General features: G+C 36.2%; 1 protein-coding gene across 5 annotated transcripts in view; it reads left to right on the top strand.

Annotated features, from left to right (window-relative positions):
* The window catches only part of LOC104150255 (casein kinase I), a 78,874-nt gene that overhangs the window by 14,260 nt on the left and 39,132 nt on the right, over nt 1–25,482 (top strand). For 4 of the 5 annotated variants that reach the window (XM_068926897.1, XM_068926896.1, XM_068926894.1 and 1 more), the window contains exons 2-5: nt 1,883–1,954; nt 8,986–9,397; nt 13,794–13,834; nt 20,615–20,684. In XM_068926897.1, coding sequence (XP_068782998.1) covers nt 9,220–9,397; nt 13,794–13,834; nt 20,615–20,684 — 289 coding nt within the window. In that variant the 5' untranslated portion in view covers nt 1,883–1,954; nt 8,986–9,219. Of the gene's footprint in view, nt 1–1,882; nt 1,955–8,985; nt 9,398–13,793; nt 13,835–20,614; nt 20,685–25,482 lie in introns of those variants that run through there. The other variant, XM_068926899.1, reaches the window with a different exon arrangement.

Genomic DNA, 25,482 nt, shown 5'->3' with positions numbered 1-25,482 from the left:
TAGTTTTCTTATAGTATGGATTTCCTTGGAAGTGAGACTTGCTCATTTATGGTTTGTGTATCCAATTCAGATAAAAAGTTCAGTGTTTTAAGTTCTTTAGGATTATACAACTGTGCAACATGAATTTAACTACACAATTTAATTTACAAATATGTTGGTGAATTGCAAGATCACTTTTGCTTTACGCATCTGTAGAGCTCCATTGCAACTTATGGAGTTCCTCTGTATAGAACTTAGCAGAGAGTGCAAAAGAAGCATTTCAAATAAGCTGAATTTTCTGAGTTGGAATCTCCTTGTCTCTTAACTAAGTAAGCTTTAGGTGCAAATCATCAATGTGCAAAATATGATTCTGTAGAGTAAAAATGTCCTTTCAAGGAATACAGGTGTCTGTCATGTTCAAATATCACAAAATACTCATCTAGCTTTTGGGAGAGGACTTTAGGGAGTGCTTCATGTAGTTCTTATCTTGGCTTTAGTGAGCAAGTACGTAAACACCTATTGTACTGTGGAAAGAACACTACTGAAGTTAGAAGGTCAAGTGTGTACAAGCTTGGAAACGATAATGTGTGTAGGTGAAATATGGCATGGTAATTTCGTGCAGTGGAGCGCTGAGTAAACTGGGAGTAACTACAGTAGTTCCAGAATCAGAACCAGTATAGGGCAGTGCATTGGTGAATCTGAGGTAATAAGCTGCCTCTCATGGATTCATACTTCAACTGAGATAAAACCAGTGCTGGCAAAAGTAGTTCATTCTCTGTGTACCCAGTAAATGCTGTGTCCTCGTATGGTTCTTCATTACAAATTGGGATGGTGCTTTGGGTGGATGTTACTGCAGTTCTGTGGATAAGTTGATATTGGGTTGATTTGACTGTGTGGTCTAGAGCTAGCCTAGTGTATTGACAGGGACCACTAACCTGACTGTCTTTTGTCATCACTAATTTTTCACTTGTCTAAAATTGAATCCTAGAACAGTTTTATTCTTCTGCAAGTGTGTAGAGTATCAGAGTGCTTTCTGTCAAATGAAATGTGTAACTAGCTATCATCTTCACTTTCCCTTGCATTCTTCACTGCTCCTTTTCCTACTTCTCAGGCAGTTTCTCTACAGTGCTTGGGAATATCTATCCAGTTCCATCAAATAAAACCTCTTTTAGCTAATGGCAGTTCTGCATCTTAAATTAACTGCTTTCTTCCTGGTCTTCCAGTTTCATTTCACTGTTTATTCTCAACCTATATGAACTGAAGATCTAATTAAGTTCTAGTTTCTTTTCCTACTATGTAATAGCATTTTGTCTTTTTTCTTAGCTTCCTTGGCCTTCTCTTCTGCCTCATACTTCTACATAAATAACTTCAGTCCTATGACATTGTTTTGCTAACTTGGCTTTCGTTGTGTTTACCACTGTACTGTTATAATATATTTTTTGAGCACTTATTTAAATCTTAGCTGTATTCTGTCTAGCTGAAATTTATTGGTCAAGTTTTTATACTTCATGTTTTTTATAAACAGAATGCTCATTTATGAGACTAATAGAGCAGGAAAGCAAACTGGGAATTGGGGAAGAGGGGAACGTGCTGTATGGGCAGAGTACATGTAAAGGCAACATAGACCATGTAACTAATGTAGCAAGAAAAGGGGTATACAAATAATTTAGAGCACTTACACTGTGCGTGTTTTTCTTTGCCTTAGTTGATATGTGCTTTTGCATGGTGTCTGACTTCTGAACCTTATAAATTATCTTGAGTCTTTGAACCAGTTAGCCAGTGGGCTCCTAGTTAACATTTTAGGAAAACTAATGCTATTAACCCTTTATATACTTTACTTGCATTCTGTATCAGAAGTACTAGAACGCCCAAGTTGATTCATACATATCTCTTTGCCTTCTAGTGCTTTCCCTTTAAAACGTGAGCATTATGGTGAAGAAAAGATATTGGCATGAACAATATAACTCTTTCAGAGGTAAGTATAATGAAAAAAACCTAACCAAACAAAAGAATGAATGCCACTTTCCAAGGCAAGTATTTCATAATGTTGTACAGCAGCTTGTGTGCTTTAAAGATCTAAATGCTCTGTTCATGTCAAATTAGGTGCACATTTTTTTATTAGGAAATGTTATGAAGAGAATGTTTGTGTCCTGGACAAACTGATAGGAATGTTTGTCTTCCTTTGGACAAGTAATGTATTAAATGTACAAGGCTTCCTGTGTCCCTTTAGCAGGAATCTGATAGAAGGTATTAATTTATTTAAATAAGCGTACCTGTAATGTAACTGTAATAGCTGTTGGTTCAAAGCAGAAAAGGCAAGTGCATAAACTGCCATATAATAGATTCGTCTCTGAAGACAAAAATGTATGTGTTGATGAATTGGCTTCATGCATTATTTCCATATGTTTCAGTAAAAACGCTCCCTAAAGCATTACTGTGTTACTTCATCATCATGGGAGAGTATTTTAACTTTTAGGAATGTATTCAGTAATGTTTGTTCATTACTCTATTTTGTTTCTTTTTATTAGTGGCTTTTCTTGCTTTGCGGTTTGGTGTCAAAATGCTAGTACTGTTTACAAAAGTAACATTGAATAAATGCTCAAGTTTATCTGTATCCTTTGAACACAAGGTAACTTTTTGATTGTATTTTTAGTCTTTAAGGTGATGTCTGGCTGACCTCTTGTTTTGGGTCTGTGTGCGGATATGAAAGTTCCAGAAGTAATCGTTTCTTAAACTGAAGAGTTCTTGCTAGGGTATTTGTAATAGAATTGCTTGCTTCTTTAAGGTTACTTACCTGTACTCACCGAACATAGTGGTTGGAATTTCACGAACTTGAAAGATAGGACTGTTGCTTTTGTAAGGCAGGGGCAAGAAATGGAATTAATTTGTAATAAATGCTGAAGTACTAAGTTCAACTCCTTAATTTGGATATTATTCAGAAAAGGCGTGGAGGTAGTTATGACATGAGTTAAAAAACAGGCCATGATGTGACCTGAGCAGGGAGTAAAAACTGCTTGCATGCTGTTTGGAAGCTGTATGAATACTGAAAAGCACCATTTTGGATCTCTTGAATTCCTTCAAGTAGGAAACTCCATTGCGCTCCCTACAAAGAAGATACGAGGAACAAGCCAGGATAAATAGGGTGGCAGAGCCTTATGATGTCTAGCATAGTGACAATCTCTTCTCTTACTGTTTTGTGTTCCTTTGGTCTTGGTCTTTCTCCCCTTAGTTCTGTTCTAGATGACACATCACATCAGTTGCAAGGGTTTTTTTCTGAAAAAGAGAAAAAATTTCAAGAACTGTGTTTATGAGAAACAGCCTTGCTTGTTGTAGGCTATTCCTCAACAAACTTAGATGTAATCTGTGAAAATAATGTTTTGATTACTCATTGGAGAATCTGTATAAATTAAATTTTTTATCAGGTAGGATGGCATGGATTTGGGGTGGATGTTATCATTTTCTGTAATTATTATTTTTGCAAATGCACAAGAAATAGTAAATACTACTCTAAGAGTATTTTCTTCTTTTAGGCTGGTGAATCCTGTTTTAGGTTTTAAATACTAAGTGTACCAGGAAATGCTAGCTGTCGTCTTCATTTACAGGTTAGGTGACGCATCTTGTAGGATAAATCCTGTCAGGTTTTCTTAATTCCTCGTACAGTGTATGTAGCTGAAAGACGTATCTTAAGACATATTATCGAACTAATATTGGCTATTCTGTTCCCTCGGTCTCTTTATTTGCAAAAGATAACATTGTGTAAATATATTTATAAATTGTCTATTTTTGAAACTAGTTGGAGGTAGCAACTATTATAACTGCAATCTCAAATTAAAGAGCAGAATTAAATACTGGCGGTAGTTTCTTTGACATGATTCTATTCTAAACTGGCTGTATTTCAATTTATTATGAAGTAACTTATGTATCAAGTGCTTACAGTGAACATCTGATTTGATAGTTGCTTAGGTGTGCAGTGTTAAAACTGTCTGAGGCTGTTAAAAGCAATCAGGAAAATTTTAATAAAGATTGTATTAGTATAACAGAGTTGAGAAGGTCGGTTATTAGTACCTCTATTAGGTAACATCTAAAATATTAAACTCTTAAACTTGTGGGAAAAATTGATTCAGGTGTGCAGATAGACTCTTCAGTTACAAAAACATTCTAACCTTGTTAGTCTCCATCTCTGATAACTTAATACTATTTACAAACTATAAATATACCCTGTGCTTATCTCGCGTGCTTAAGTGCAAATCTTATGTTAATGCATTTATAAATAGAACTCTTGAAGAGAAGGATAGCATAGTGTGCTGTTTGAAGGCATGTCTAACTGGACCAGAGTAGGACATAAGGTGAAATCGACTTCAAAAGCTGGCAGACCTAAAAATACAGCATTTAAACTGGTTAGAAACTTCATAAACTTAATATTTACAGTATCACTGCAGATGTCTTGGAAGAAACTCTCACTGAACCTGAAAGCTTTATTTATGAATTATTTTCAGAATAGGATGTTTTGCTGCTATGAATTTTTAAATGCTTCAGTTTGGTATAATCTGTACTTGGGCTGTTTTTACATTGCTATGCTATGGGCTAGGTATGCATTAACAAATTGAGTTAACTTCTGTCACGTGCAATGAACAAAAATATTAAGGTTGAAAAGCGGAGTTTTATCTTGGTTCTGTTTGTGTACGAATGAATATTTAAAAGGAGGAATGTTTGTTTAGGTATTCATTTAATGCTTATTTATAAAGTTACATAGAAGATTATTTAAAGTGGGGATTGTATCATAAGGGATTAAAAAAAGGCAGAATAAAGGAGCCAGCACCTTGCTATTCATAGCTAAGATACCAGCCTTTGGAGAGGTGTATACATGGAATAAGTGTGTTATTTTAATGGAGATAAGTGATATGGTAGGACCCCCAGGCAGATAGTGCTTTAAGGCATATATACTTGCTATAGTAAACTTTTCACAGAAGATTGAAAGACTTTTAAACTAAAAGCCAGAAGAATGTTGTTTGAAAGCTAAACTTAAGCAGGGAACTAAAATCTAGGAAAAAAGGAACAAAAATAAGGGTGTTTGTAAACGGCAGCCCTTTCCTGTTGTAGGTGAGGCTCTACTTCTAGGCAACCTAATGACCGAGTGTCAGCAAGCCCTCTCCTTTCTGCTTCCTGGGAACTTTGTCTCCAGTGACAAAGGTCTGTGTGGCCTCTTCATTATACTCTCTTAGGCTGTGCGTGAGTGGCAGGCCATTTATAAAGGTCTCTGGATCTTTGCTTGAATATGCTTGGTAATTCAGTTGCCTTACAGGAAGCACCACCTGACACAACTCTCAAAGGAGCACAGTTGTGAACAGAAACATAAAACAAATGCCATCTGTCACAGATGGCTGTAGCAGGTTACCATGTTCTGTGCCAAGTATCTCATTCCCTTCTAGAATTCATCCAGGACTGTTCACCTATATTCCATGACTGTGGGAGAAAAATGAAGTTTGGGGCGCTGAGTCTCATTACAGGCCATGATCGATCTATCATAGATGCCGAAACTTCTTGTTTGTCCTCCCACCATATTAGTCATCTTTGGTTTTGAGAAGGGGATTCAGATGGAGAGAAAACAGGAGTGACGGTCCTTTCTCTCTTCCCCCGAGTCCAGGCTTTTACACTTACCATTTTACGTCCCCTTTTTCCTGAACTTTTTCCCTTTCTTGTTCTAGTGGCATCTTGCCCAGTTACATTCTAGCTTTTGTCCTCTCTCTGCAATTGAATTAGACTTCTCTAGCACAGTGCTTGGGTTCAGCAGAGTCTGTTAAGAACAACAATGTCCGATTTCTTGCTGTCCTTTGAAGTTCAGCCTCTGACAACAGGAAGCTTTACTTCTAAGGAGCGTAGTTATCTGCAACAGCTGGAGCTGTTGGAGACTGTTTAACATCAGCAGATCTTTTTGTATATGTAGAATACGTTTTTCCCTTTGGGGCCCATAACTTTGTGTGGCTTTACAGTGAAGGCACAAGACTGCCTCCAGTTGTGCTTTGGAGTTAGGAGGTTCAAAGGAACATATATTAGTCTGTTTCAAAGAAGAATTTTCTAGATTGATTTTTTCAGATATGGACAGAAAGAACACTTTTCTCCTGTTTTCAAAAGCAGTTTTGATTGAAATGTCGTCATTTTTCTCCCTCCGTCTTCTGAGGCTCAAAAAGTCTAAGACAGCTAGCAGGTATAGACAACACCTTATGTGGATGACCGTTTGTAAACTGTGGTCTTGCTAATGGCTCCCTAGAGGCCTTAAAGACTGAAATCTAGAAGCTAAGACCAACTCTTGGTGTTGCTGTTAGTGTTTGGTTATGCATGGGGTAGGCTTAGGTGTGATTTGGACTTTCCAAATTAAAGCTCTTCCTAGGATTATAGATGGATTAAAGTAATCGTGCAGGTTAATTTCTCACTGGTAAAGCTTCAGCTTCTCGGAAACTACTAGGCTTCGAGTGGACATGCATGCAGAGCGGCTAACATGCTCTATGTAAATACATACTCATCTGTCCTTGAGCTCTCAGTTTGGCTTCTTGGTTGGTGCTATTTTAATGTTACGCGAACTGAAACAGCATGAGATTGGGAGCTTTTCCAGTGATGATAGACCTTCTTTCACTCACAAGTGCTTTCTTGGTCATTGCTATTGTCTTAGTAATGCTACTGAATCCCTTTGTTCTCATCTTACTGCTTGTTGTTCCATGCTTCTGACACATCACCATTTGCTTTTCATCACCCTGACTCTGCCTATTACAGCAAAGTTTCTTGCTCTATTAGCGAGACTACGTGCTGTGCCCAGGTGATACTTAAAAACAGGCAAAGACAAAATGGGGAAATCTGAAATAGATAACAAACTTTGGAACTATTTTCACTTTCTGAAGTGGTGGTGTGTTAGGGGAATTCAGTTTGAGTAGTTTAACATAATTATGTGTTGTATGTGTGTTAACTGGTAAACTGTAGAGGACTTGTTAGCTCCTGTTTACTCCGAAATCAGATTTGAGTCTCTTCAGATTTGTCTGCATGCCCAATCCCTTGTAGTGCTCTGCCGTGGAACCCGTTGATGGGAAATGTTAGTGCCTCCCTGGCCTTTCGTTGTTCCAGCTCTGTTTCTCTTTGCAGTATGAACATCTTGTGAACGTGCACCACCTATGTGGAGCATAGTACCAGGAAGTTGGGCCTTCCCCCTGCTACTGAGGTTACCAAGGCATCAGCTATGGTGGCTTTTACTTTCTGGTGCTGGCAGTACTATGCAGTGCTTAAGTGGATAGCTTTTATTTGCTATGGAGGCTGTGTATTAGCACTATGAATTCTAGAATTGTTTACCTTGATATTTCTCACTGGAGAAATTATGAGACTTGGAACATAAGTATTTTTCTTTGGTATTTAGTACGTTGTTATGCATGTCTGCTGCTTCAGATGTGCTGACCTTTTTTCTAAGTACTAAATGGTGCCCTTGAAGCCCTACCTCAGTGCAGTCCATTTCTAATTTTCTTTCTTCTCTAGCTTGTATAGCACAGTGGGTGAAGGAAATTACCTGTCACTTCCTATTGAGTCTATTCCTCTGAGATCCGTAATTTGGAAAGTGACTTTAGTATATTCTACGGTGCTCGAACTTGTAGGAGGATGCTGTAACCAAATGTGTTGGTATTTTTCCCTCATAAATATTCTGTCTATGCCATACCACTACTCAATGTTGTGAGCATTTATCCTTTTCCCTTGCATTAAACAGTTCTGCTTGGGCTGGAGCCTCTATTTGCTTTTTTATTGGTCTCGAAGCAAGTCTTTCACTTCCCTCCCCTTTGACATTAAGCGATCATGTTTCTTCACAAAGTAAACCTCTGTCCTTCATCATCCAACTGATAGGTTAGTCAGCAGTTGATCAGTGTTTTTCTTAATACCATGCCATGAATAGTCCATGGTTCAGCAGGTGCAATTAGTAGAGTGCTTGTTCATGTTCTTTTGCTATCTTTTCTCTGCTGCCTCGTCGATTTTTTTTCTTGCATGTTGTAAAAAGCTATGATGTATATAACTTTTATTTTTGAGAATTAGGTTTTTAAAAAAGCTCCTGATGACTTTAGGCTGTATAAATAACATTTTGAAGCAGTCTTTTTCTAGAGGATGTTTTCTTTGACAACCTTGTATTCCCAGCATTTAAGTGAATGTAGCAAAACAGTTTTGAATGAATATTTAGCTGTCCTTAAATGTTATTGCTGAGTAGTAGGCAAATATCTGAATTTTGGGTTTTTTCCATCACTGTTGTCTAATAGAAGACAACAACCTCTATTCTTACTTGGGCCCAGATTAAAAAAAGCTTTCTCATGATTCTTTATTGCGGTAGTAAGCTAACATTATATTCTTGCTGGAATCCCTATTGGAATGAGTGCCAAGGCAGTGAAATTAAAGGGGAGGGGGTGGGAATGAATGATCTAATTAAATGGGAAGAGGGCAGAATTACTATGGTAAGTAAATAGATCTTATTTTCAAACTCCAGGAGTTAAAGTGCAGTGTCTTTGCCATTGCCTTAATAAATCATGCATCTCAGAAATTGTAATTAAGAAAATAATGCAAACGTTTTAAGTTTGAGTATCGTTCCATGCTATTTGAGTATTTCCTTTAGTAGGTAAACAGATACTGCCTCAAAAAAATTAGAAGTTACATGGTTTCTCTTTGCAAAGCTGGCATAAGCTGCAATGACTGTTTAAATAGCAATGTCAATTGTGTTCACTGGGTCAGGAAATGTTTTTCCAAAGAAAAGCCCCTATAAAACTGTTATTCAGCCCTGATTTTTTTTTTAGCTCACTTCAAAGCTGCACCAGTATCTGTTGCAGTTATGTGCTATAATCAGAGTATTCAGCCTTACAGTAGCGCTAGGCATGGAGGACCTATAAAGCAAATATCATTAGTTATTTTTTGATTGTATAACTTTAGTTGAAGGGAGAGGTAATTCTCTACAAGACTCTTACTGCATTGAGTAACTTTGTTTTTCATTTACAGAGTTCCTGTAAACACTAGTAAATTCGACTGGCAGGATATGTCCTGGAGATTTTTTACGACAGCAACTATCAAGGGAAAAATTTGCGAATGGGATGAATACGCCATTGTTGACTATTACCTGACAGAAGCTGGCTGGGCACTTCCCTAGTGATGTTTTTATTTTTCACATTGCCCAATTTGAGTTTGCTGATACTGATTTAAAAATAAATCAAAGTGGAGTACCATAAACTTGATATGGAGAGTAAAAAAAAAGACAAGGACAAAGCAGATGAAAGAATGGCACGGCCTAGTGGGAGGTCAGGCCACAATCCACGTGGATCTGGTTCTTCAAATTCTGGAGTGTTAATGGTTGGACCTAACTTTAGAGTTGGCAAAAAAATTGGATGCGGAAATTTTGGAGAGCTGCGGTTAGGTAAGATCTCTTATTTCTTTGTTTTGGTTTACGTTATTCAAAGCATGTATGCAGACTAGGAATGAAACTGAACAGACAGTTACAGCTTTTTAAACTACTTTCAGATACGTTAAATTTGCCTCTCAGCTCTGTCATGTGTTCACAGCTCTATCATGTGTTAATATGTGTGTATATGGCAGGAGACTTTCTAGGATTAATAATACTTTGTACATAACTGCTGTCACGAATTCAGTCAGTTGTCTCTAAGATGCTGGAAATGCCAGCATGGTTACTGTATTTTGCTTTCTCTCCTGACCTCCTGAAACAATTCTGATGTTTTTGGGCTGAATTTGTAAAACATCCTCCTTCCATAATTCTAGCATAAACACTCTATTCTTGGAGATCTCTTGGAGACAGCAGAGAGCAGTGCCTGTAACAGGCATGCCAGAACTGCAGCAAGCTTTTGATTTCCTTGATTGCTGTCATCAGTGGCAAGGCTGAACAGTGAGCTGCTTGCTGTTGGTTGTGCAGTAAGGATTCATCTGTAGAAAGCCTTGGAGGTGGGGGTAATGCTGTAAGTTAGCTCTCTCCCTGCCAAGTCTTAGATGGATGAAGATAAAATGGCGAAGAGGGACAGGCTGAGAAGAACCTGTGGAATTTTGAAGAATGTCTGGGCCAAAGTCGTCTTTTAACTGTTCGTTAAGATAGACGGTGTATAAAATAGGTGTGTACTTTTGGAAGAGTTCATATTAATTTATTTTTTGGGGGGGTTGATTTCCATGATGGCAGCATTGATTAGCTTTTATGATCTGGGAATTCTGTATGCGTTGGCAAGCATGGGTCAACATGTAATGCCAAGAATTTATTCCAGTATTCCTGAAAGGCTTGAGTTAACAATGCTCTGCTTCAAGGTTTAAAGGGAGGCATTTTTAAAAGCAGGGTATTTGAGTAGGGTGGGCTGTGTAGATGTAGCTGTTGTGTTTCCGTTCATGTTTTGTTTCTGTGGTAGAACAACTTCTCATTGTCCTGCAGAAAGATAACATAAGGTGCTTTTAGCATTGCACTTTCTGGGGCTTTTATATCTGGTTTGAGTCAGATGTGTAAACAAGCAAGCATCTTATTGTGAGAGATGAAAGATTGTTTCTGGACTCTACTGAAGAAACTATTTAACACAGTTTCCATAAGATGTGTTCCAATTATTTGTAGCAATAATTGATTGCAAACAAGATTGATACACTTCTGACTTTTGAGGTGTTAGATATGTGCCTTTGCAGTTTAGAAGTTAAACTGGAGTTCTCTTGAGCTCTTAAAATTTCTTATCACATTTAATACTATAGACAACTGTAAACTAAGCAAGTTAACATTTGCAGGGATTTTAGGAAGAAACTTTTTGCCCTGTGTGTTGTCTTGGATTACAGCATAAAGAGCTGGTAATTTGATATTAATCTAAAATAGGTAATCTCAGTTACTGGCAGCAGTTGAATCCTAGAGTGAAATTAGGTACTTCATTCTGAGAGACATTAATATAAAAGTGGCAAAGCTTTGAATCTGATAATACTGAAATAAAAACAGGCAAATGAATAAAAGGAAGAGAATAGCATACTGGCCTTCCAACAACAGCCAAGAGCAGCAGGCTTTTTTCTTTCAATTTCTGCTGTTTTTGCATAAGTAATAGATATTTCAAGTCTTAATTTACTAGTATATGTAGGATAAGATGTTTTAAATGTGTAAATTACTGAAAGAAAATCAAGATTGGTATTGCAGATTCTGATTTAAATATTTTGGTATTTTGACTGTTTCTACAGTACAAGTCAACTAAAACAGACAACCCTCCTGCAAAGATGTGTGCAAGCACTCAACTTGTTTATGTACTTCAGCAGAACTGTGATATATTTTGAGCAAGTATGTAAGGGTTCAGTCTTAAAAGACTTAAAGGAGGAATAAAGTTAAGGTGCAGTGAAGTTATGGTTCAAGAAACAGTTACAATCTAGTAGCTGTTGCAGTTCTTCCACCTCAGAGGAAAAGAATTGCCAGGCTTCTAGGTTGGCTTACAGTGGTGGATCGAATGGTAAATGGGCTGTATGTAGCAAATGAATTTCTCTAATGTGCAGCTAGCATGCTTATTTGCTTACAAATGAACTGTGTGCTAAATTGGTTTGAAGGCTGTTAACCTGTTAATCTTGAGGCTATCTTGGGTTAAAAGATAGACTGGTGGGGTAATAAAAGAAAGTTTATGGTGCATGTGAGGCATTACCTGTTCCGTAGTTAGGGATCTCAATGGAGGTGCCAAATCTGCTATCTTCTATGTTTTAGAGATGGTTGTCTTGAATTACCACATTCAAAGTTACAGTACTCCTCAGAATGATAGGCCTGTTGTTACACTGCTTTGATGAAACTCAATATCCAGTCACAGTAACTAGATATATTAGCTACTGTAGTAGCTGACTGATACCTAATAGAGTCAATGAGCAGGACCTGTGCAAGAATTCTTTTAAAGTCGATGGATCATAATAGAGTGCTAAGACACGGAAGCAGCTTCAAAGCATGCTTTTGGTCAAAAAAAAAATGTAACAAGACAGTTGCTAAATAAGAATTAATGTTTGAGATATCTGGAAATCTGCTCAAGTCGCTGGATAAATCTTGAAATTCTCTTGGTGGTCAAACTAGACCATATTGCCCATACCAACTTTCAGTCTTTAGTCTTTGGGTAACTCCTCTTCCTTTTTGTAAAGCTGATCTTTTAACGGACAAGTGATTTTAATATTTTTCTTCGGCTTTGCAAGGATGGTTTTTCCTCATAGGGATTGGAGCTGAGGATCAGTCTTTGACTATAAATGTAACATTTTCCTGGGAAGCTTTTTATCTGAGTCACATCTTTCTTTTCTCATCTGATTTCTTTAAGAAAACTTGAACTAATCTGAATTTGGACAAGAGTAATATTAAAAATACATATGATTGCCATTAAAAGTAGTGCCTGCTTTTCATTTCTTTGCAGCCTTCTGCAAAGGAGTTGAGAATGTCAAAAGTGACTACCTAATTTTTATGTGACGTTTTTCAATTTTATACCTCTAAAGCTTGTTTAATGTCTTGGTTTTCATATAAGGATTTGATGTAATGCTGGTTGAAGTACTCATATCAAGCTGCATAGCAGTGTTAAAATAGCAGATATATCTTCCAGTGTTGTAAGCATTTAATGTAGTAATATTCTTGCACTCTGTCCTAACACTGAGTTCAGTGAATTACAAAACTGAGGGGAAGAAAAAAAGCCTTAGCTAATTCTATGTTGTGGTAGAGTCTGATGTTCCAATACCATAATATAATTTAACTCAAATTTAAATGGCTTGCAGTGATAAATCTGAATATAGCAAGTCAGTACATGTTCCACTTCTAATTTTTTAGATTTTCAAGCTTTTTAAGGCTATCAGCATTTTTGCAAAATTGGTGAAACAGCCCAAACTATTATCTCAGTGAAGAGATGTACTAGTTCTTACACTATTTAAGAACCAAGTTCTCTGTAAAGTGTGGTATCACACTATTAAAATCATGTTTAAATCGGGTCCAGAACGTTTAAATCACAAGTTTAAAGTATCAATTAAATCTCAAGAAATTTTTAAACAGGGAAAAAGATCCCATAGTATCAGAATCTATCATTTTTGTCACAGTAGAGCATGGATGTTTAATTGACCTTTTCTTTTTTAGCCTTTAGTCTTACTTTAAAAAAAAGTGCTTGAAGAGTATATAAAACTCATGTCTAACCAGAAACCGCAAATCTAGTTTGAAATAAGAGGATTTGTTTTACTCAGATATGCTTAGTAATTATGTTCTTGATACAGATTTGTGTCATTTATCTTCTGTGTTCTAGTGACATGGTTCTATGTTCTAGTTGAAGCATTTTCAGGATATGTTGATATTAGTTTAAGTGTTTTTTCTGAAGGCCTCTTGTCATATAGCTGATATTAAAGCTCTGAAAATTTACTACACTATTACATCTTGTTTTACTCACAAGTTTACCACAGTAGATCACTCCTGTATTTGACTGTGAACTATATTAGAAGTTTTCTGAAATTAAGCATGTTTTAGATTATTTCAGTAATTCAGACCAAAAGTGTTAAACTTTCTAAACCACAAACCAAACCCTTAGACTTTCTGTTCATCTGAATAAACTGCTATTTGTGCTTTGCTTGCAAAGGTTACGTGTTACTTTAGTGCGAACGTAAATCACAACATAAATTGCTAGCTGTAACAAGCCTAGTTATTAATTTTCAATAAGCTCTTTGGCAAGTAGTGGCTGAGGAAAGTGGTCATAAGTCTGTTTTATATGGATGGAGTTTTTGGCAGACCAGATCTCCCACAGTTCTAGGCTTTTGTAAACTGTCACTGCCAAAGTCTCATGTTCTTGTTTTTTTCTTTTTTTAAGGAAAAAATTTATACACAAATGAATATGTGGCAATTAAGCTGGTAAGTTAATATTTTTTTTAAGATAAGTTAATATTTTTAAGGTTTGGGGTGAAAAAAATCAGACTTCCTGTCATGTAACATGATTTGATTTTTCTTAATTGAAATCTTTAGTCTTGTATATTTCAATGGACTAGATGAAAGTACTTAGTGGTAAACATTATTGTATACCTTGACCATGCTGAATGAAACCAGTGTTAAATGCTGTCAAGTGATGTTTGTAAAGTCAGTGATGGTTGACTGCTTTTTCAAGGATATGTTCAGCAGTCTTACCTGGTAGATTCCTTTTTCTTTCAGCAAGTGGAAGAGAGCAAAATTTATCAGACATCAAATGACTGCAAAAAGGTCCAGAAATTCTACAGAATGCCTGCTTTCCAGCGCTGTTGCTCCCTCTTGAAATTCATTTTTTTCATCTGTCATCATTGCTGCTCACGCTTCTGACTGTATGAGTGTATTTTTACTTGCTAAAATTGGTGAAATGTTTCCTTCACTTAGAGATGTGCATAACTCACCTAACTGCTAATGTGACATTGTTCTGTTCTTTCCAAATCTGTCTTTAGAACTATTTAGTTTACATCGTGTTGTTCTTCTGGATGCCTCTTATGAAAAGTCATTTACATAGAACTTAATCAGGGTATACCAAGATGAAATTCAGTTCTGTAGTTTTTGTTCTCTGAAGGCTTCTTAGGACGCCCGTAATTCTCTTGTTGCTGCAGTCAGACAGTTTTTGTCATAGTATAGTATGGTAAATGATCTGGTTCCGTAAAATAAGAGGTAAGCTCTGAAAAGAGAAAGATATAGCTTAAGCCTGAAGAGCATTGCATGTTTATATAGTAAATATCTGAAAAATGTGTGTAACTATCCAGTGGTTAGAAAAATGTTTATATCGGGAATAGTTACAGATGTAAAAAAAAGCCCAAGTTACACTTTGGAAGAGCAACAGTGGATGCAGTTAGTTCTAAGGGTTATTGTGTGTATGCTATATCTGATGTAAAATCACTTTGTTTTCAAAAGTCTTGAAGTTATTTTATAAGTCTAGTAAAACTTGAAAATGTTCTGAAAATTTCTAGTTAAATGTTGTTTTTGTTTGCTGAAAAGCACCTTCAGTGATTTTTGAAGCACTGATTGGTGATGCAGAGCAACAGAACTTTAACTTTTGGATTTTGGTAAACCGTTTTTTTCTGGTTCTGTGTGTAGCTGTATTAAACTCACTTAAAAATAATTACAATGCATAAATTTAAGTTACTAAGTTATTTCTATATCAAGTCCTTCCACGTTTCAAAGGTATTGTTCAGTGGCAAACTTTATTGATTTCCGAGTGACTTGGTTTTCACTGTTCCTTTAAAGCTGTGGAAGAGTCTTTAATCCTCATTGAATAACTTCTTCAGAAGTCATTAAAGATCCAATGTAGTCCAGTGTAGTAGAATCTGTCTGTGATTTCCTATTGTTGCTTAAAGGAATCTTAGCATATAGTTATTCTTTGAGTTGTCCTCTTATATTATTGATATTAAAAAGTATATCTCCACAATAAACAGCTGGAAGAATGGGAGTAAGAATACTTTCAGTTATTGGCAGGTAGCGCTAGTGGCTTCTTTCAACATAGTTCTCAATTTTTTCTTTCAACTTTTTCGACTTTTTTTTCCTCACCATTGAAAGGGATTTGGATCACAAGGTTGGGTCTTTCTGCTGTGGACAGCTGCATCAAATTGCGAGGTTTTGTTTAATTTTGCCGTGTGGGTTTTCTCTTCTACTGGACACTGTGCCAGGACTTGTTGTGCTCTAAGGGTTAGAGTTGTATTTATTTGTGACTGGTATACCTTCCTTCCCCCTTTTTAAGGTTAGTCTAATATTGGGAGATGTTTTCCCCTATGCCTGGCACTTGTTCTAGTGGTGTTCTTAAGCAGTCGTCAGTACCCACCTTTTGTTTTGTTAGCCTAAATGAGGCAAACTTAGTTTCTTCTTTATCCCAGTAATTCTGTGCTCTAGTTCTAGTCTGAGTTTATGCTTCCTGAGTGGGATAACTAGGATTCTGTATGGATTCTGTTTTGAGGAGCAGTAACCCTTGCCGGGTACAGTTACAATAATACCTCTCCTAACGTATCCTTGAATCACACTCGCCTTCCTCGTGGCGGTGTCCCACTGTTGACTTGCTGTTCTCTTGTAATCAGCTCGTGAGGAGAATCTTTTTCCTCTTATACAAGATTCTTTGTGTGTAAATGGTAACCATTTACCCTGGCAGAGAAGAATTGTGTGGGTTACTCCTGAAAGGATGAGTTTTAATTGCTACGTTTGGAAGGCAACTTTACAGGCATGTCTGTCACTACTGCTAACAGTGAATGGATGTTTTAACTACTATTTTGACTTCATCTTTACTTTGTGTGCATCACATCTTAATATTTTCCCTCCTGGACAAATGTGTATGAAGTACTTCATAATGCTTGGTTACCTTAACTTTAGGAAGATAGCTTTAGGAATCACTTCTCTAAGGAAAAATAGTTCAGACATTTGGGTTTGCTCTTATAACACTCAGGCCTTGCTCTTAAAGTATAAGCTTTATATGTAAATGGATATTCTAGTAAAATGACTTCAATTGCAGGGTTTTAACACTTCTGGCCTCCTTCAGTTTGGCATATTTTGGGCAGGAATTTGTTTTAAAGGTCAGAAAGGACTTTACAAACTAGAGTGAGAATGTTTGCAGCAGGGGTTTCATCAGTTGTATGCCATCTGTGTGTATTTCTATTTGTCTACCAGTTTGAGTGCAAGTATACAGATTGCAATCTTGTGACTAGGTAGTTCTCTAGTAAATACCATTTGCTGTATCTGAACTGTACCTTTCCTGTTAACCTCTTCATTTATTGTCAGATTTCTTACTACATGTCCCTCTACTTTGCTTTTACTTCATTTTTCCTACTCTGCTCTTCGCTCTTCATCATGCTGCTTCCATTTTCCTTTACTGAATTTCTCCGTTGTGGAAACTCCTCTCCTTTACAGGATGTTTAACCACTAACCAAATAACTAAAAGCTACTGCTTGACCTGCATCTGGAAATAACTATTTTTTTCTTTCTGTCCTTGGGTGAAAGTGCAAATTGAGGTAGTCACTGCTGTTTTTAATCTATAGTCTTGAATTCAGTAAATATTTAACCTTTAGATGATATCATAAAATTTTGGGGGCAGAGGAAGGGAGGTTGTAGTTGGTTCCAAGGTTAGAATTTTTCTTCCTTTTATGTTTTGAAGAATTATTGTCGTCCGGGATGACACCATTTCAGAACCTCTGTGGAGACGTACAGACCACACAAGCAGTAAATCCAGATTAAGTGCAACTCTGTTTCATAGGCTGATCTTTTTCTTTTAAAAAACCTCTGTCTCTTACAGAAACTTTTATTGGAAATAATTTGCTGGTTTTTCTTAAACTGTGAAGCAGAGACAGAAAATGTACTAATAGTTCTCATTGGATTATTGAAAGTATGAAAACTAGGCAATTTATAGCTGAATAGTTATGTAGTGCTCTAGGTCAATATCAGATTTTAAATCTCTAACCTTATGGTTAGAGCAAGCAAACTGCATCGATTGTGTTCTCAAAGCCCTTCAGAAGGGAGATGCTGTATCTTAAAATTATACAGTAACTTACTCTGCATCTTTGGAGCAAAAATAGATTTACAATGAAGTGTCTTTATCCTATTTGAATATATAAGCATCCCACAAAAGAAAAAGCAAGGAGAAAACTGGGCAAAAAAGAACGTGAGTTAAAGAGCTATTGTCTGTTTCTCAGGTAACTGTTGCTGTGTAAACTGCTGTGTTAATTCTTTGGCAGTAAGAACACAGCTTGAGCCCCAAGTCCCTCATTAAGAGGGGGAAATGCTCTTTTGCAAGGAAAAGGAACTGCCTACTTTTTTTATATAGCAGCTTTGAAGTAATTGGACTTGAATGTAAACTGTGTACTGTAGGTGGTTTACAGAACACTGAAAGTCATGGAATGGTCATGGGATCCTTTGAAGACCTGAGGTCTTAAGAAAATAAAAAATGTACCTCATCTCTTGATAATAGGACAAGTTGGCTTTAGAGTCCTTCAGGATTGACTTACGCTTGAACAATGCTCCAGTTCTGGGTTCCCAAGCTTATTTTTAGATGCTGAAGCGCGTACTGAAACACTCATGAAAACAGGAGGAGCTGTGACTTCTGGTTTCTTTTTTATTCTTGAATATACTTAAACTCTTTTCAGACTTTAATATCATAAAAAGTGATTTTAGTGCTGTATTCTTCATGTCTATGTTACAGTGGAAGCTAGCATTTATCATATATTTGTCTTGATTTATACTTAAATATTCTACTTTTCTCATTTGTCAATAGTTCACTGCATGCTCCAGAGTGATATATAGAAACAAAATAAATTGGCTATGAACACCTTATTGTGCTTTTTCCTCTCGAACTTCATCAAATGAAAGGTTGTAATTGTTTTCTATGTTTGAAGTAGAGTTACTGAAGAGTTGAGGATTTATCTAACTCCCTTTTCACCATCCCAGGGTATTCCAGAAATCCTACAACCAATAAATGGTCTGTGATGACTATTGTCACACTTTTTCTCACCATTAGGGAAGGGTGTAAAAATATTAGTATCTTTTTGCAAGGTATGATTTTTTTATTTTAGTATTTGGCTAGTGTGTAGTTGTCAAGTTGACTTGTTTGTGTTTTTGTGAACGCTTTCCTTCGGAAGTTTTATGAGCACTATTTTCTGCTGAGCAAGCAGCATTCAATTGAAGATCTATCTTGCAAATGTGTTAAGTTAAAAATTAGAATTTTTGTTTTCCCTAGGAAAATTGTATTCTTTCCTATCTACTTACTTTTTTAATGCATTAAAGCCGTTTTCTCCCTTTTAATGGGACATCTCATAACATTGATAAATAGATAATTTAGTATCAATTAAAGCAGAATTGTATTAACTGAAAGAAGAAAAATCAAACAGCCAGTGTCTTGTCTTGGTAAACTCAGTAAACATGAAGAACTTATGGACTTCAGATCCTAAAATACTTTCTTAGTGAGCAGTTACAAGCAAAGCAGAATTACAAGTTTTAATTGTATGTGCCATTGTGTACTGTGTAACTGATAGACTTGTATTATATCACTGCGGGCATGCTAATAGCAAAATTTTTGTGCGGTTTCACAACCACATGAAATCATTCAGCATAAGGGGGTTTTGTAAAGGCTGTGAAAACTGATTACTAGCGGCTGATAAGGTTTTTTTCCCAGTTTGGATTGATATGCTTGGACCCTTATTTACAGTGTTCTTTGAATGAAAAGTCTTTAATGCTTGACACTGAATTTCTTGTGTTTTCCAGATACTCTGTAAGTGGATGCTTATGGTAGTCCAGTTAGTCTTGCTTAACAACATGGTCCTTTTGTTTTAGAAAGTTCTTGCTCAGGCCTTTGCAAAGAACTTAAGGTATTCGGCTAGGATGAATGCTCTAGAGCTTGGAAAGTGTATATTTTCCTTAATTTCTGCTCAGTTTTTGTGGAAACTGTTAATGTGTCCCTTTTTTGCTTGTGTTCCTCAACTGCTGGTAGCCTGCTGAAACGAAATGCACGAATGGACTATGACAGGGACTGTGGCAGTGGCAGTAGCAACAATTTGAAACACCTGAACTAGAAGGAGGTGGACTGGGAAGGAGGGCTAGGCTTCTTGCGATTGCACTTTGTGTTATGGCTTCTATGGCCTTGGATATACCACTGCAGAATATAATACAGGCTAAAGAACTCTTAGCTTCTGGAGAGGATAGTGTGAGGAAGGAGATAAGAGCTTTTCCCAAACTTTTGCTGGAAATTGCCATCTAGCAGTATATCCTCTTTCATGGATAAATAGTTTATATTAACAATCTTACCTGTTGCTAAGCTACTGGTCTAGTAGCAGCAGTCTGTGAAAGAATAGTTAGTATGCAGTTAATGTTGTAAGATGTTATATACCATAAAGCCAAGCATGACTTCAAAAAGATGCTCTAGGAAGGTACTTAACAGTCTTATGATAAAGCACTATTTACTTTATAAAGTGAAAAACTTAGTGTAGGTTTGTTGCTTGTATTTTCTTGTGTATATGAGTGAAGTCATCAATGAAGTGACCTTTGTTCTGAGACCAGCCACATATGTATGCAAGACATAACTCAGATTTCATTAACCTATGTAATTTATGTCAGGAATAGAAAGATTTAAGTTGCAGAGTTATTTTGGTGCTTTTTTAGGTGCCATGTGTATAGTTTGGCATTGTACTATTTAATTTCTATAGGCTGTTACTGTTTGGAAGGAGTTGGTATTTTTTGTGTCATGATCCTGGCATAAAACTTTTGGTCGCTAAAGATGCGTCTAGCACATGTATCAGATTTGAACAGGCTTTTTGATTTGTGGAGCTACATACTAGCACCTTCTTTTGAAGGCTGCAAGATGTATATCAGGGATATGCTTTGGAGTGCAAAGAGGAGGGACAGATCAGCTCACAGATGGAAGAATTTGTTTATTGTGGGTGGGGTCTGGGGTTGAGTTTGTATCTTGGGCCCCAAGATGATGGAGCAATAAAGGATGTAAAAGCCCCGTAAAAGACTCTGGTCTTACCTGACTGAGGTTAAGGTTTCCCAGTAGCCTAATTACCAGTCATTGTGGAGGGAATATTCAATTTTTTCGTGTGGTTCAGAAGCCACAGGGTTAGCATGGTTGGTACACAGGTTAGGGAATTGGTTTTTAAGGTTCAGAACAGCAGCTAAGAGGCTTTCTTTTAAATGTTGTTTTTGTTTTTAAATCAGGAGCCAATGAAGTCAAGAGCACCACAGCTACATTTGGAATACAGATTCTACAAGCAGCTAGGATCTGGAGGTAAAATAACTGTCGTGCATTATACTGTAATGTAATCTAGTATCAATTTTCACATCATTTTTCTGATTTAGAGTATAAATATTTTTAAGTGTCCCTAGGTACTTAAAGCAGCAAAAAAGACCTTGAATCAGTGGAATAATCTAAATTATTTGTTCTTTCTCTTTGAGAATCTCATGGACACACCTTAGACTAAGAAATACTAAATATTACAAAGTGTGTGCCATATGGGTATACCTTATACTAAGGAGTCTTACAATATTCCCAGTGTTTTCTTTTTGAATAAACACTATAAATTACGAAATAGCTAGTCTACTAATCATATATTTTTATTTACCTTAAAGTTGCTAAGATATTTAAGTAGTAGCTTTACTATTAATTCTTTTGACACTGTCTCTTACTTTATATAATGCTTAAGCATCTTAAATACAATAAATGTATTTAAATAGTTTAAGAAAATTTGAGTTTCTCATTTCACTATCCTTGGTGCTTTTATACCAGAAATATTTTTATGATTATCCTCTCAAAGTGACCCGATAAACACCTTTTGTTATAGGTGAGTGATACCAGAAACTTTCGTTTTGCCTATTTTTGCACCTTTTGGAGCTGTATATAGTCAGTTAGCAAGAGTTGAAGCTGCTTAACCTAAGTGAGTATAAAGCTTCCCAAAATTAGTTAAAACACTAGGGGGAAAAAAAGTTATTGCATCTATTTCTTGAAAGTGTTCCTTAAAACTTTTGGATTAACTTTCAGTATGTCGTTTAGTTATAGTTATTGTTTCCACTTTTTATTTACTAATGTAGAAAGTTATTTTATAAACTGGACTTAATTGTTTTATGCATGCACACTTTCTATCAAAGGAGGTTTGATTTCTGAGACAGTGATTTTTAGGAAAGTTATGCTTAAGCAACTTCAAAAGAATATTAAGCCAAAGAGCCATATCTCCAAAAGTCAGGGAATGCAAACTGAATGTTGCTCATGCCACTAATTTTATCCCTGAGTTTATGATGAATTTTAATACTATTCTTAATACTATTTTTAAATACTGCTTTTGTCTTTTAGAATATGGGGCTGTATGTTCATTGATGTACAGGCTGGATAGTGTTTTTCTGAGTGGGTAGCTTTCAAAATCAAAAGAACCTTTATTTTGAAAGATGCTGTCTATTTCTTTCCCTTCATATGGAACTTATTTTGTGATGTTGTAGCATGTATGCTCTACAAGTGGAAACTCTTCTTTAGAGAACTCCTTCCAAGACAGAACAGTGTCTATTCTATTCAGTAGATGGAGAATTAAGTTGCAGATTGTCTGTAGTCAAAATCAGGTGCTTTAGGCGCTTGCTGATTTGAGAATGTCATTAGGGGGTGGTGTCTTTTTTTACAGTAGCTGTAAATTGTCAGCATAAAGTAGATGAGCATTTTGAAATAGCTGATAGTTCGGAGATTTTTTGTCACTTGACTAATGAGACAGGGCAACTGACAGGTTAGGACCAGTAGCCAGTTGTGAAAAGCCAAGGTGAAATCTTCATTCTTTATTAAAAAGTGTGTTTGATCTGGATACAAAATATGAGTTTCAAAATTCCCTTGGAGTGAACCTGCTATTAAAGACAGGTTAATATGTAACTTTATGCTGAAATGTTTTTTACTGAGCATGTCTATGAATATGCAGTAGCATGTGGGAATTTGTCAGGAAAAGTATGCAAAGAATCTTTCTTAAGCAGAAAATATTTTCTGTACTTTTGGAAAACTCCTGAAACACTTAACTATTTGAGGGATGAATCTAAGTGTTATGAGTTCTAAAATCAGTTTAAAGATAACTTTGATCTCATCACTATTTAGCTTTCATTTAAGTTTTATTATTAGAGATTTTAATCAAAATTGCTTTTAATTTTTCTGCCATAATTTGAGTCTTTCAGTAACTGTGGACAGGGGAATCTTACTTGAAATGTAGTCCTGAGGTCTGAAATTTAGTTGTCATTATTGCAAAAATTTCTAGTTAACTGAATAAGCCATCTTACAGAAAGATGGAAGTCAAGGTGAATTATCTTTAATTCTGATATAATTCTAGTTAAAAGGATTTTTTTTCCTAATACGAGTGTGAAGGACAAAAACACTGATACATAAGCAAAAGCATAATATTACAAATGCAAGAAAATCACAAAAATACCTGAGTTTACCTGAAATCATACTTTTAGAATGAAAGAAAGCAATTCATGTTAGTTTTTGTCTTTATCTTCACAGTATCTATATATATCACTTATACCTAGCAAACTTGTTTAAGAATGTTTTGAATACACTTTTGTCTTGCGACATTGACAAGTATTATTCAAGCTGGGACCTTGAGTCTATGAACAATGTCCTCGTGTTTCATTTTCTGCAAATGCAAACGTGTCCCACAGTGTTGCAGTGTATGTACTGTGAAGTGTTTGAGACCCCAGTATTATGGCAGATGGAAGAGGGGAGGGTACTTGAGACATCCTTCTACTGGGCTATATTAAAGGACACTTTATTGCCTGAACACTTGCGTTGTTGCAATCCACCCTTTACTCTTAAACAATGTTGCTTTTGGTGGCTTTGGCAGGAGAAGCTTTATTGTTCTGTGTTTAAAGATCTTATCATGTAAAAGTAACCAAAGCGTGTAGGTTCTCTCATAACTTAACTTAATCTTGTGGGCTAATATATTCTCAGCAGGGACAGTATCAGGAGAGGCTGAAATCAAAGGTCGTTTGGTAGTGTATCTACAGATAGGCAACTTTTTTTTAGGTACAATGCGAAGAATTATATGGTAAGAGTAAATGATAGAAAAGTAAAAATCTAGCTTATTTGTGTAATGCAGAAGGTTCCCAAATCTGTCTTGATTGAGGAGTTGAGTTCTGGCGGCAGAGGTTCTAGGTTCAGTCTTGACCAACTGCTTTAGGAACCCCATTTTGGGCAGCAGCATACTAACTACCTCCTTGTATACTTCAGTTGTATTGCCTTTTTCAGGAAACGTGGCAACCTAGCATTTTTGTAGTTTTTCGTTTTTATGTTTTTACACTGTAAATCTTCATGGTAAGGAAGTTAACTTTATGATAAGTGAGATCTTTTTCAAGTGCCGTGCCCATAATTTAACTTCAACTAAATTCTGTATGCTTCCCTACTGGGAAGGGCTGGGGGGAGGGAGGAATCAGGAGGTGCAGGCTCAATTTAAAGATTAAGTAGTAAAGCTGAGATTTTTAATGTGGATTTTTTTTAATTTAAACCTTAAGTTAATATATAAGCAAAATGATCAAACCTTCAAAATCCCTCATTTCTTTGACGGGTAGGAACTTAACTATGTTCTTCAGAGTCTATGTGCATGTTAAGTTGTTATGCACTGTATGTGCTTAACAGTGTAAAAATTATTCATCTTTTATCATTTTTTTCCTAATATCTCTTAAAAGTATACCTGTGGGCCGTTGACTATAATGTCTTAGAAGTGTCTACAAGTGAATGAACTCTATTGTACTCACCCACCTGACAAAGCAAAAGAATGGTTACTTCTGCTGCTGCTGGTCTTCCCTTAGTAGAGCTTATGTCTGTAATGTTGCTGGCTTACTAGAACAGATTGTTACCATGGTGCATGCCTGTAGCAACAAGGGGTATTCGTGTCAGGTTTTCATTGAAGGTCTTTTGTGGAAGAGATGAAGATCTGTTCAGCTGCAGATTATACTTGTTCTGGAACTGCTGTATGAACATTTTAGAGAAGACAAGTGCTCAATATGGTTAATAGTATATTTTTTTCTTAACTTCTGTGCTTCTGTCCTTTCAGCTGAAGTTCAGTTAGCACTTCCATTCCTAAAACTGGTGCTAAAACCTGTTTCTTACAGGGCAGCCAAAAGATGGTACTTTGCCAATGCAGGTATAAGAGATGCAGTGTGTGCTATAGTAATGTGTTGTATCTTAAAAGGCTATGTATGACTAATGTGCAACAAACACTAAGTATTGCATGATCGTCATGAAAATTTTTTCCAGGGTTGGGTTTTAGTAGTCATGTGGTAATGCTCTTTGGCTATGTAAGAAATGCATGATTCTATTCTGAAGTTGCGAGAGCCCAAGTAAATGTAGCAAAAAATCATACGATTTGGACTCTAATGAAAAAGTTAACTTTGGGTCAACGGATGAGCAAGTTGCGGTGCTGGCATAATGTGATTTTGGAACAGAGATAAACACCTGATAGTTTCTGTTGTATTGGCTGGTAAAGCAATCTTAGGTAGGGTAAGAGAAAAATCAATCTGTAATCCTGAGAAGCTGGAGCCACAAAAGTACTAAAAGTATTTATGCAAGTACGGTCAGCTCCTGTTGCAGAGGAAAGGAATCTATTCATTTTAGCTAATCATGCTCAGTAGCATATATTTATTTTAGTGTTTGGAGTGTGTCAGGATTCTCCTTGAATCTGTGATTAATTTTTCTTTAGGGGAATGTAGCAAAGGCAGCTTGAAATGTATTAAGTTTATGCCTTTGGGGCAAAATGGCTTGAGGTGTCTGGCTTAAAACAAAAAACTTTTTTTTTTGTAAGCTACTTTCTGTGCAGTTTAATGTGACTGGCAGAGTAAGCATTACCAGTTTGTTTTTCTACTCTTTTCAGTATAGCAAAATTGCTTGAAACTGGTGTTCAGTACATTTTCCCCCATAGTTAAAGACCCAAATAATGTAATGAAAGTAAGGTTGAACATGTGTGTTGAAAGATTTAATGTTCAATGACAACTTTTCAATTTTTTGTACAACCCCTACTCAGTGTATAGAATACTCTGAACTGAATACCTGATTGAAGCAGAAATTTAAA

This window comes from Struthio camelus, chromosome Z (genome assembly GCF_040807025.1).
Source record: "Struthio camelus isolate bStrCam1 chromosome Z, bStrCam1.hap1, whole genome shotgun sequence".
NCBI lineage: Eukaryota > Metazoa > Chordata > Aves > Struthioniformes > Struthionidae > Struthio > Struthio camelus.
This window is presented reverse-complemented; position numbering and strand designations above follow the sequence as displayed.